The sequence below is a fragment of the Lepus europaeus genome, chromosome 9 (assembly GCF_033115175.1).
Source record: "Lepus europaeus isolate LE1 chromosome 9, mLepTim1.pri, whole genome shotgun sequence".
Taxonomy (NCBI): Eukaryota; Metazoa; Chordata; class Mammalia; order Lagomorpha; family Leporidae; genus Lepus; species Lepus europaeus.
Window position 1 is genome coordinate 106085444 of NC_084835.1, and position 12407 is coordinate 106097850.

At 53.6% G+C, this 12407-nt stretch overlaps 1 protein-coding gene across 1 annotated transcript in view; it reads right to left on the bottom strand.

Moving 5' to 3' along the window:
• Nucleotides 1-4029: 4029 nt before the first annotated feature.
• The window catches only part of ALPK2 (alpha kinase 2), a 116432-nt gene continuing 108054 nt past the window's right edge, over nucleotides 4030-12407 (bottom strand). The window contains exon 13 of the mRNA XM_062200033.1: nucleotides 4030-4761. Within this exon, the coding sequence (XP_062056017.1) occupies nucleotides 4545-4761 (217 nt within the window). The 3' untranslated portion in view covers nucleotides 4030-4544. The remainder of the gene's footprint in view (nucleotides 4762-12407) is intronic.

Sequence of the window (12407 nt, forward strand, 5' to 3'; positions counted from 1 at the left end):
GGAACAACTTCAAGGTCTCTCACTTGGGTGCAGGGGCCCAGGCACTTGGGCCATCTGCTGCTACTTGCCCAGGCGTATTAGCAGGGAGTTGGTTCAGAAGTGAAGCAGCCAGGACTTGAACTGGATCCCATATGGGATGGGTGTAACTGCGGTGCTGGCCCCTCAAAATACTATTTTTTTTTTTTTTTTTAGCAAAATCAATGTACCTTTTAATTCCTATTTTCCATGAGTCTTTTTTTTTTTTTTTGACAGGCAGAGTGGATAGTGAGAGAGAGAGACAGAGAGAAAGGTCTTCCTTTGCCATTGGGCCATAGCAGAGAGCTGGCCTAGAAGAGGGGCAACCGGGACAGAATCCGGTGCCCCGACCAGGACTAGAACCCGGTGTGCCGGCACCGCAAGGCGGAGGATTAGCCTGTTGAGCCACGGCACCGGCTATCCATGAGTCTTTTGAAGTGCCCTTGTATGTGTATGTGACAACCCAGCAGACTGCGGACAGCTTGGAATCCTCCGCCAAATCCGGTGGACCATGCCAGCTCGGTGACTGGGTTAAGCACTCTTCTATTTCTAGTCTTCTGCACGGTGATGTGGAAAGTCAACAGAAACTGGATGCGTTGCAAACTGCGCTCACACCATGGCAGCGAGTATGGGCATTTCTGAGCCCCCAGAGCCAGTGCAGCCTCACCCTGCTTTGTGACCCTGCAAGGAGAGCAGGACTTAGAGCACAGGGCCCTGAGTGGACAGATGTCCACACAGCCCCACTGAGGCTGTCCCCAGCAGCCCTGGTTGAGCCAAAACACTGCAGGTACCTCTTCTGTCCCTGGATGCCCCAAATGTTTGAAACAGCGGAATGCAGATTACAGTCATCGATTAGGCCCTTTGAGGGGTGGGGGGAATCTAAGCATCCATGAAAGGAGACAGAGATGGCTCCACCCAGGAGAGGCGTCCTGGGCTGACTGCACAACACACAACCCAGGAGTAGAAACTCCTTTCCTGCCAGCCAGGCAGCCAGGGCCAGGGCGTTGCTTGGGGTTTTACAGCTGTCTGATGTTGTTGGTATCATTTCTATAATGACCATTTATCACCAAGGAAGGCATCCTGATCTGTCAAAGCCCTGGCTTACCCACACCGACGCAGATAGATGGAGCCAATCAAAAATGTCCCCTTTTCTTTTTACTATTGTGGCACTTCCTAGACCTCTGCTGTTACATTCTGTGGGATCTCAGTGGGCAGAGCAGGCTACAGCCTGCCTCATGCAAAAGTGAGCATCCTCTAATCTGTACACCAAGGGTGTACGCCTCTCTAATCTGTACACCAAGGGTGTACGCCTCTCTAATCTGTACACCAAGGGTGTACGCCTCTCTAATCTGTACACCACTTCTGAAGAAAGCCTGGCTATGACATTTTCTGAAAGATGACACCTACATAAATGGTTCTGTCCTTCAAACTCTTTCAAGGCAAAAATCCCATCGAGGCCCCTCCCCCACTTTTTAAAACCACAACCCTGTGTCTTAGAAAATTATTTTAAGATTTGTTTATTTGAAAGGCAGAGGAATAGGGAGAGACATATCTCAAACCTGCTGGTTCACTGCTCAAATGTCAGCCACAGCTGGGCTGGCGCAGGCCAAAGCCAGGAGCCGGAAGTCCATCTAGGTGTCCCATGTAGGTGGCAGAGACCAGTTACCTGAGCCCCCAGCGATGGCCTCTCCAGAGTGTGTGTTGGCAGGAAGCTGGATAGGAAGCAGAGGTGGGACTTCATCCCAGACACTCCAGCGTGGGAGGTGGGCGGCCAGAGAGGCAGCTCTCTAAAGCAGGGGCAGCTGGGAGCCCCCACCCGTGGAGGCCCAGCTGCTGCCCAGACTCGGCTGCAGGTGCATACAGAAGCCAGCCTGTCGCCCGTGTCTCCTCACACCCCTACCCTGTCAACTGGTGCTGCTGCTTGTGCTCATTGGGACTCCAGGACACCTGGTCACTCCCCTCAACACTGAGGACCCTCTGCGCTGCTCCAGCGTCCCTCTCTGAGGGTGGTCCCTGACCACACAGAGCATGGAGATGGAGAATCTCAGCTCCACCGATTCAGAGCCTGTGTCTCTTCGTGACCCTGGAGACTTGAGTGCACGTTCAAGTTTGAGATGCATGGACCATGGTGTTGAGGCGACCCCACACTTCGCCCAGACACAGTCATGGAGGAGTTGAAATCTAACAACAAACTCTCTGAAAAGCCTGCGTTGTTAAATTATATGACATTCTGGAAGTGGCAGAATTAATGGAGATGTTAGAGTCGTGGCTGCCTAGGTTGGAGGTTAGGGGAGGTGGGGATGAACAGGTGCAGTCCCAGGGGTATTTAGGGCTGTAGGACACTGTTGCTGAAGCCATGTCATAGACCTACCCAAAGCCACAGGCAAGCACCGTCATCATGCAGCACTTGTGATGCCAGCATCCCACATGGGAGTGTTGGTTTGAATCCTGGCTGCTCTACTTCGATCCAGCTCCCCTGCTAATGTAATTGGGGAAGCAATGGATGATGGTCCAGGTACTCCCATGAGGGAGACAAGGATGGAGTTCCTGGCCTCTAGGTTCAGCTTGGCTGTTGTAGCCATTTGAGGACTGAATCAGTGGCTGGAAGCTCTGTATGTGTGTCTCCTCCCCTTTCTGTCATTCTGTCTTTAAAATTAAAGAACAAAGTCCATAGATTGTAAGACCCCAAGAGTGAACCCTAAAGTAAACTCTAGACTTTAATAACAATGTAGAGGCGCCTCAGTTCTGACAAAGACAGCACTGGGAAGGGAGATATTAATAATAGCATGAGGTAACAGTGGGGGTGCAGTGGTAGGTGGGAAGTCTCCCCCCACCCCCAATCTCTGCCGATTCTCGATGATCCTAACAAAGAAGGTGTGTTAACGAAGCAACCGCAAGCTACCTGGGGTGGGAGGGGCGGCAGATGTGTTCAGGCACTTTGGGGGGTGTAAAGCACCTCTGGGACACCCGTATTTGGTTTCCTCTCAGCCAGCGCGAACTCTTGTGGTCACTCTGCCCTACAACTGGCCATGGCCCAGACTAGCATGGAAGGAGAGGCCGAGTTGGGAGACCCACATGGGATGCGGGCAGAGGGGTGGGGTCAGGATCCCTGTGAGCTGGGACTCCCTAGCCAGGGTTAGCATCGTCTTTGGTGTAATGCACAGTGGATGGCCGTGGGTGTAGCGAGCCTGGATGTGGAGAGAAAAGCAGGTGATGGAACCTCAGTTGTAGGGTATGAATGAGGCAGAGAGGGTAGATAGGGGATACCTGCATCCCCTATCAGAGTGCCCGTTGAGTCCTGGCTTCTCTGTTCCAATCCAGTCTCCCCCGAACGCACACTCTGGGAGGTGATGGCTCAAATACTTTGGTCCTCGCCACCCTTTTGGGAGACCCAGATTAGGTTCTTGGCTCACGGGCCAGTGCTGTGGCGTAGCGGGTAAAGCCACTGCCTGCAGTGCCGGCATCCCATATGGGTGCCGGTTGAAGTGCTGGCTGTTCAACTTCCAATCCAGCTCTCTGCTGTGGCCTGGGAAAGCAAGAGAAGATGGCCCAATTTCTTGGGTCCCTGCACCTGTGTGGGAGACCTGGAAGAAGCTCCTAGCTTTGGATCGGCCTAGCTCCAGCTGTTGCAGCCATCTAGGGAGTGAACTAGCAGATGGAAGACCTCTCTCTCTCTTCTTCCTTCCCTCCCTCCTTCTGCCTCTCTGTAACTTTGCCTTTCAAATATTTTTTAAAAAGAGTTTTGACTCCAGGCTGGCCCAGCCTCAGCTTTTGTTTGCAATTGGTGGAATAAACCAGTGGATGGAAGACTCTCGTTCTCTCAAATTCAATGAAAATAAAAATTTTTCAAAGTGCATGGAAAAATGGAATTCAAAGACAAGGTGGTTTTTTTTGTTGGTTTTTTGTTTTTTTTTTTAAGAATGAAGTGGAAACACAAGGATAAACATCTTGTGCTACAGTAAACCTTTTCAGAAACCACTAAATTACAAAATTGGGGGGTGTGTGTGTGTGTGAAATACAGCACAGATTCTAAAGAACAAACATCTCTGGTGACATATGCATCTTGCACTTTTTGTTTCAATAGGAATTTAATGCGACAGAACACTAACTGGCTGTGTGGTCACCAAAGGAAGGACCTTATGTGTCAAAAGCCAGCCCAGCCATGATGGCATGCTCAACACTGGTTCAAGGGCTTGACCCAGTAAGGGAATCCTGGTTTCCATCCCATCGCAGCTGGGTATGTCTGGAGATGTGAGGTTAGGAGTGGGAATGGGAGGGATATTGACAACACAACCACGTGCAATACGCAGACACGCACATGACGTGAGGAGGGCCAAGACGCTGACCGAGTATCCGAGGAGCGGAGACTGTCTTTGAGGCTGCCACCTGTTGCAGTGTCTCCTGGAGTCTGGTCAGAAATGGCTGTTCCGAAAGCTCTGGTAGGACAGCAGGTGCAGGGTGTGGAAGCTTCTGGGAGCTCTTCTGGCTGGGGCCTGAGCGTTCTCTTGCGTGGGGCGCCGCTGGCCACGTTACAATGTCTTATCCGCTGGGCTCCCGGGCCCCGGCTTCCTTGCTGCCGTGGAGCTCGCCTGCGTTCTGCTTTTCCCCAGGCTCGGCCGCCTCTGTCTCTGGTTGTTGTTTTGAAGGGATTTCAGCCCCAGCATCTTACAGTACTTGTTACACTGGTGCAGTGCCTTAAACTGGTCGATGAAGGTCATGGAGCAGTTGCCTTTGAACCCTTTGTACCTGGGGGATAGGGAGAGAGGAAACATCATTTTAAGAAACAGAATATGTTGCCCGCTTAAAAAGAAAGCTTTGGGAGGGAAAAGAATGCTGCTCAGAAAATAGATTTATTTCTACTTCTGGCAAGTGTAGCCGTGTGGTTGATGCACCTATCAGTGAGAGAGAAAGAACAGACATGGTGGAATTCAGTAAAGGCAAAACCTGCTTTTGTGCACCAGCGAGAGTGGAGGCCAGGTGCGCCTTGCTGTACTCACAGGTGCAAAGCAGTGCCCCCAAGCCCTTCCTCTCAGCCACGTGGACGAGGGCTGGGCCGCTTAGATGGGAGTTCCGTTTCTTACTGATGTGCAACCTTGGCTCTGAATAAAGGATTCTAGAATGTGGAGCTGGAGCACATTGCTTCCTGCGGAGCCTTCCGTTTAGAGCTGCAAGACTTTAGGCTGAGGTTGTGGGACCAGCCCTGAGTCCAACAGCAAACGTGATCGCAGAAACCAGGAGTCCTTCCAGTACTGCCAGGAGCCCTAAGGGCCAGCAACGCCTGGAGGGACAAGGGACCGGGCTGTGCTCCTCGGCCTCAGCAGTGCATTGAGATAAAATTGTTACTCTTCATTTTATTTGAAAGGGTGGAGGGGAGGATCTTCTGTCCACTGGTTCACTCCCCAAATGCCCACGGCAGCCAGGGCTGGGCCAAGCTGAAGCCAGGAGCCCTGAATGCCATCTGGGTCATGAGTGGCAGGGACCCAAGCACTTGAACCTCTCTGCCGCCTCCCAGGGTGGCCATGAGCAGAAAACTGGGTTGGAAATGGAGTAGCCAGGCTTGAAGCCGGGTGCCCTGATACAGGGTGTGAATGGGGTCTGTTCTTAACCACTATGCCAGCCCCTCTTTTATGCTCTTAAGCAAGTGAAGTGCTTGCTCTCTAAAGTCGAAGCAGCAGTCTGGACCTCCATCCAGCTTGCTCCCCTCCCTCTCCTGCCTGCTGGGGAGCTGTTCTGCCCCCAGGAGTCTGTCTCCTTGTGAAAAAAAGACTTGTTTCTAAAAGCCAAGCTCCCGCGATGACTCGAGCAGGAGAGGGAAAATTCCACTACCTTCCTTGTCACTTTTACATCTCCATCTTCCTCCGCAAGAGACCCCATGGAAGGCGAGGTGCCTGCCTGGCTGCTCTCCCCCGAGCCTGAGCGCTCTCCGGGGACAGAAGGCTGGCGCGCCTGCCTTGTCAGATACCAAGGAAAGGTTCAGCCCAACCCACCTTCTGCTGGGGGGTGGGGGCTCAGTTGTCTCATTCCAATTCCTGAGCGGCTCAGGCGAGCCGGGCACATCACAGCAGGAACAGCTTCCCCGCGACAGTGCGACAGTGCGTGGGAAACAAGTCGCAATCCTCTGTCTCAGTCAACATCTAAGCGCTGCAGAGAGAAATAACAAATTCCCACTGACTCTCCACAAAGAGCTCCGCTCCCACTGGCCGTGCTGCCTGCGGCTGTGTTCTCTGGGTAACAGCTGAGCCCTTATCCAATGGCTCCCACCTCCCAGTGGCCAGAATAGCATGATTTCCAGTAGCTCCTGGGATCCCAGGCCTCTTCCAGGAATCCAGCTGTTTCCTTTCTTCCACTTAACTCTTTCCTAGATGCTCATGGAAGACAGAGTCAGGCAGCCTACCTCGAGCCTGGGCTGGCTACAGATGTGGCCTTGAGCCAGAGTAGCTGAGATGTGACAGTGATGTTGCGCTGAGTTGACTACAGATGTGGGCTCAAGGTGGGTTGACTGTAGATGTGACCTTGAGACAAGTTGACCAGAGCAGTGACCTTGAGCTGGGGTGAGTGTAGACACGACCTCAAGCTGGCTTGACTACCGACGTCTGCCTGTGGGCATGGCAAGGACCCCCCCGGGGGGCAGCATTGCCCAGTCTATAGGCCCTTTCTCAGCCCCCAGCCCCCAGCCCGCCCTGGCTCCAGTCCAGTCTCTCTGCAGCCCCCTGCAGGCCTGCCCGCGTCATAAGCAGGACTCTGCAACGTCTTCCATGCATCTTCCTGGGCACCAGACCCTCCTCTGGGAGTCGGGTGCGAGTCACGTCTTCGCTCCACAGACCGTGATCTCTCCCAGGACACGTTTTGCTCAGAATTCTTGTCCAGAGGAGGCCTTTCCAGGAGTGTCCAAGGAACAGATGAACAGCTGCCAGCCTCATCCTAGAGCACCTGCCTGGCCCAGGCGTGAGGTCTCCACATCACGCTTCTGATCCTCTCTATCTCCTTCGAATGTTAGACTCTGAATTTGGCCTCCCAAGCAGCACTGAATGTCCCCGTCTCACAACTTTCTAGAAGGAAGAACTCTTCCACATCTCCTCTCTCTCTGCCACCCCGCACATACAGAATTGCAAATCTCTCTCCTCTCAGTTTTTTTTTTTTTTTTTATTTGACAGAGTTAGACAGTGAGAGAGAGAAACAGAGAGAAAGGTCTTCCTTCCATTGGTTCACTCCCCAAATGGCCGCTATGGCCAGTGCTGCGCCGATCCGATCCGAAGCCAGGAGCCAGGTGCTTCCTCCTGGTCTCCCATGCGGGTGCAGGGACCCAAGCACTTGGGCCATCCTCCACTGCCTTCCCAGGCCACAGCAGAGAGCTGGACTGGAAGAGGAGCAACCGGGACTAGAACCGGTGCCCATATGGGATGTCGGCGCTGCAGGCAGAGGATTAACCAAGTGAGCCACAACCCTCTCCTCTCTTAATTTGATCTCTGTCTCAGGATGTTTGGCTTCTGATTGGACCTGTTGTTTTCCTAAACCAACAGTCATTACCATGGCCATTGCTCTAGCCAGGGAAGAAAAGTAGGGCCGTGTCCTTTGCGTTTCTAGACCAGTTAACCTCAGATGTACTCCAAGGACATGAATCCAGCTGCGGGAATTTGCAGCTCTGCATGCAATGGGATGTTCAGTTCTCTTGCCTGTGGCCCCCGTTGCAGGGCATGCCTGCCTTTGGCTGCTCTCAAGGTTGGAGGAGACCATGAATCTGGACCTCTGTGACATCCCTCCAATGTGTTCACTGCAGAAACAGCTCCTGTCACTCCTGTGGAGTAGACGCGCGGGGTTGCAAAGGGTCTCCCCGAAGTCGGATCCTTTCCGGAAACTCAGCATGTGCCTTTGTTTGGAGAATGATGTCGTTGCAGATGTAATATGATGAGATCGTCCTGGAGCAGGGCGGTCCCCTCATCCAGTGTTACCAGGGTCTGTGTAAGAAAAGGCAGAAACACAAGTAGACTGTCGCATGATGATGGAGGCAGAGGTCAGTGTCGGCCACAGCCAAGGCACGGCCAGGAGCGCAGGCAGCCCCAGGGGCTGGGGAGGAAGCAGGGGACACTCCGTCAGAGCCTGCAGGAAGAGCCGCCCTGCTGACTTCGAGATTTCCGGCTTCAGCCTTCAGGGCTGTGAAATGATGAATTCCTGTGGCTTCACATTTGTGCTCATCTGTGATGGCCACTCTGGGAATCTGAGAAACTGTAACAAGGAATCTTCCCATATTCCCAATCAAGTCTTAGCTCTGTTGAATTTCGTCAACTGAATCTTGTTGGCCTCAACCTCCAGTTAGTGTCATTTTCGTACCCATCCCTTTGTTAACTCAGCCGTCTTCTCTCACCATCTCCAGAAGTGGAACACTGAATTTATTCCACTGAACACCGCTGAGTGCAGGCTCTGCTCAAATTTCCTTTCCATTAGAGGGCAGCGCAGTCCAAGACGTGTCATCAGGCAGTTGTGTCGTTGTACGGCCACCACAGCATGCAGTGACACAAACAGCTACGATGTTATGGGACCACTGTCGGAGCTGTGGCCCATCTGGCCAAACAGTGTTCTGCAACCATGGTTACGTAGAGAGTGGCTGCAAGGGCAAGGAATTCAGGTTGACAATGCAGGTGACACATTGGAGCAAAGCCCTAGTTTGGCAGCAATAGGGGTAGGTAAAGTAAAGCCAGGATTGGGTTATGCATTGGTAAGACAGATGCATCAACCATGTAATAAAGGGAGGGACATTGGGAAAGCTGCCTAGTTCGGAAATATCTAGTATTTTCTGAAAGTCCATCAGTGTCTTTCATTTCTTCATGTTTATTGCATTCATTGCTTCACTCGTTGGGCACCAGCTATGTGCAGGACACGTACTGGGATGAAAGAGGCTAAGGAAGCTATGTGGTTTGCTCCCAGGCTGGCCATCTTGCAGGGCGGGGAGACTCATCAGCAAGTATTGGCTCTGTACTGAACGTCAGTGCCGCGGACACCCCAAGGGGATGTTTATCACACTGCCTCGTGGTTCCGAGAAGGCTTCACAGAGGGTTTATCAGGCACTGGGGATGGCACAGGCAAAGGTTCCGAGGCCCATTCTGAGCGAGAGCAGCCGTCTGAGGAAAGACGAGGTACAGGACGTGCGTGGAGTGGCTTCGTAAGCTGTCTGTCCCTGAGGTCCGCGTTTCCCAAAATGTGCTGTGGGGGCCACAGTCCCTCCAGATGCTTCGGGAAAGCTGTGATGTCCATGCTGTGAGGGGAGCTGGGTCCTCTCCCATTGGCTCTTTTTTTTTTTATTTTTAAGGATTTATTTATTTTTATTTGAAAGAGTTACAGAGAGAGGTAGAGCCAGAAAGAGAGAGGGGTCTTCCATCTGCTGGTTCACTCCCCAAATGACTGCAATGGCCAGAGATGAGCTGTTCAGAAGGCAGGAGCCAGGAGGTTCTTCCAGGTCTCCCATGCGGGTGCAGGGGCCCAAGGACTTGGGCCATCTTCTACTGCTTTCCCAGGCCACAGCAGAGAGCTGGATCGGAAGTGGAGCATCCAGGACTCGAACCAGTGCTCATATTGGATGCGGCACTGCAGGCAGTGGCTTTACCTGCTACGCCACAGCGCTGGCCCCCATTGGCTCTTTAAGACCCTAGGGAATCTCTCACTAAAGATACCTCTCCAACTCTTCAGCCCAGGCTTGAATTATTGGACAATGGCACCCCATTTCCCCACCATTGCCTCTCTAACGGATTCTGTAAGGGAGCCGGGCTTTGGGCATGGGTGGTGGCGACAGAATCAGGTCCGCGTCTTCTAGGGAAGTTGCATCCTCGGGGTTTGCAGTGCGCCCTCCTTCAGTCAGGTGACCAGTGGCCAATCTCAAGAGACACCCCAGAACCCCAGTTCCGGCCATCCCACCACAGGCCTGCCACCAAGCCATCTCAGCCGTTCGTTCTCACTTTCTGCCTTGACCAGTCTGTTCTCCCATGGTCACCGCATGCGTAAGTCCAAGCATGGTCAAGAAGCCACTGGAATGTTCCCTCCCCCTCAGCTACAGGACCCGCCCCCGCCCCGTCACTCTGCTCTTATCACCGGGATCCAGGCTCTCCATGGAAGCCACAGTCTCAGCAACAGCCCAGGCTGTCTCCATGGAAACCAAGCCCTGGCACTTTCTTCCCTGGCAGCCACCCCAGCTGGAAAAAAAGCAGAACATCAAGTTTCCTTCTTTTGAGGAAAATGGGAGAGAGGAGGGCTGGGAACCTCCGACCCCCACACCAAGTCGGGCCTCTGGTGCTGCTGGCTGGGGCGTTCAGTCCCTGCTCGCCACAAGCTTCCTGTCTTCTTACTCCTGCAGGCACCCCCCACACCAGCTGGTCTCTGCCAGACGGGCCCTGGGGCTGAGGTCAGGTGCATCCTGTTCCCATGACATCCCATGCATTCCAGACAGGATACACAGCTCTGTTCTACCACCTGAAGCTGCAACCAGAGCTGAGGAGGGCACCCGTCTGAGACTGGCTCCTGCCCTACGTCCCAGCACTGATTCCCACGGCCATGCTTTATCTGCAGCTGGAGGCCCTGGGGCCACAGGGCAGACAGCGCTGGCCAGGCAGACAGATTAGCAACTCAGTCCAGGCCGTGAGGCCCATGGCGGGCAGGAGTGAGCAAGGCCTCGTGTCCAGTTGTTATGGGCTGGGCAGCACTGCTGGCTACAGCTCCTCATTGATGAGCTCTGATACCTGCAGGGAGGGTGCCTGGCCCTCTGCAGCCGCACCCCGTGGTCAGCCCCCCTGCTTTTCTGGGTTCCTTCCCTTCTGCCTTCCTACCAGTGCCTGTCTCCCTCTAGTCTGAGCACACACACACACACACGCACGCACACCGGTCGTTTTTCTAGCTGCCATCCAGACATCCCTTCTCCTGTTGACAAACTTGTAGAGTCCCCAGCATCTTTGCAGCACACGCTCTCTCCCTCTCTCAATGCACTTGGCTTAAACCTTCCTGAAGGCATTCTCCTTCCTGCTGTCTCCCAGCTGTCCTGCAGGGGGCGATCTCGAGTTCTTTCCGTTCAGACTTGCTGGAGCTGGATGACAAATAGACAGGTCCTGGGTACAGACTGGGCAGGAGATAACCCAGGCGGAGGGTTGAAAGCCGTAGCTCATGGCTCCCACTTGTGAGATTTTCAAGCTGGAGCCAGGAGATCATCATGCTGTTCCCAGGGTGTGTCCTGGGAGAGCTGGTAGGGCCTGCGGGAATCAGCAACTGTCCGTCCCGGTGTCTGTCTTGATGAGTGTCTTTGCCCCTCACCTGCCCCTGTTTGGGACACCTGATTCTCTCCAGGGTCTGCTGAACTCGGTTTCCATGTCAGGGATGCCCGGCACGTGCCACGCACCCTTCAGCCTCCTCATTCTGTCTGTGAGGCTGGAAAGCCAGGGCTGGCTGGCGGCCGCCCCTCGGGGAGGCTCTGTGGCGGCGCAAATCCGTCTTATCATGGCCCATTGCTTCGTGACTGGGAAGAAATCTGCTTGGGGTACTCCTCTTTGTTTTCCTTCAATTCAGTGACATGAAATTGGCCGTTTGGAGTCAAAGTATTGCTCTGGTGCCCTCTGGTGGCTGGACCACAATTCCACCGTCTCCTGCTGGCTGGAGTGGGCGAGTGTTTGCACGTGCCGCCCCACACTGGACACGGGTGGGCCTGTTCCCAGCACGCGTTGCTTTAGAATGGCTTGCAGTTGGTTCAGTTAAATTTCCAGTTCTCAAATTAGGCCTTTTTTCTAGTCTTTCTCAGCCCACGTAGATGGCTGATTAATCTCAAGTCAGAAATGAGTTCAGTGGTCTGGTTAGGCCCTTGGGTCTGCCTTGACAGTGGATTCATAGGATGTCAGAGCAGCAAACAGGATTTGTAACTTGAAGTCTGTGTACTCGACATGGCCCAAAGATGGAGAGTGTTGCGGTACAGGGGATGGGTTTCTAGACGTGACCATGTCCTGCCAGCCTTCTGTTCTGAGGATCTTGACGCCAAGTAAAGTTGAATTTAAAGGAATGAGTCATGACGGTCCCTACACGTCATTTCATGAGAGCCCAAATAACTGTGTACCTCCCAAATCGCATCACAACCTTGGACTTCATCAAACAAGAAAACTAATCAGGGTGCACTTATTGGGCAAGCAAATTCATGGTGCAGATGGAAGTGCAGAACGCGGCTTCTTAGGGCTGCCCGGCTCCAGCCTCCCCTAGAACCTGCAACCCCCACTTCCCACCGTGGACAGCCAGAGTTTGCCAAGAAGGATGAGGCCGGCCTCGGTCAGTCTCCTCTCCTGTGCGCTCTGGGACATCTGTCCTGCCACACACTCCGCCCCTCTCACGCCGGCCCCGGCCCTCCCACCTGGCTTTCTCCCTTCCTGTCTGCA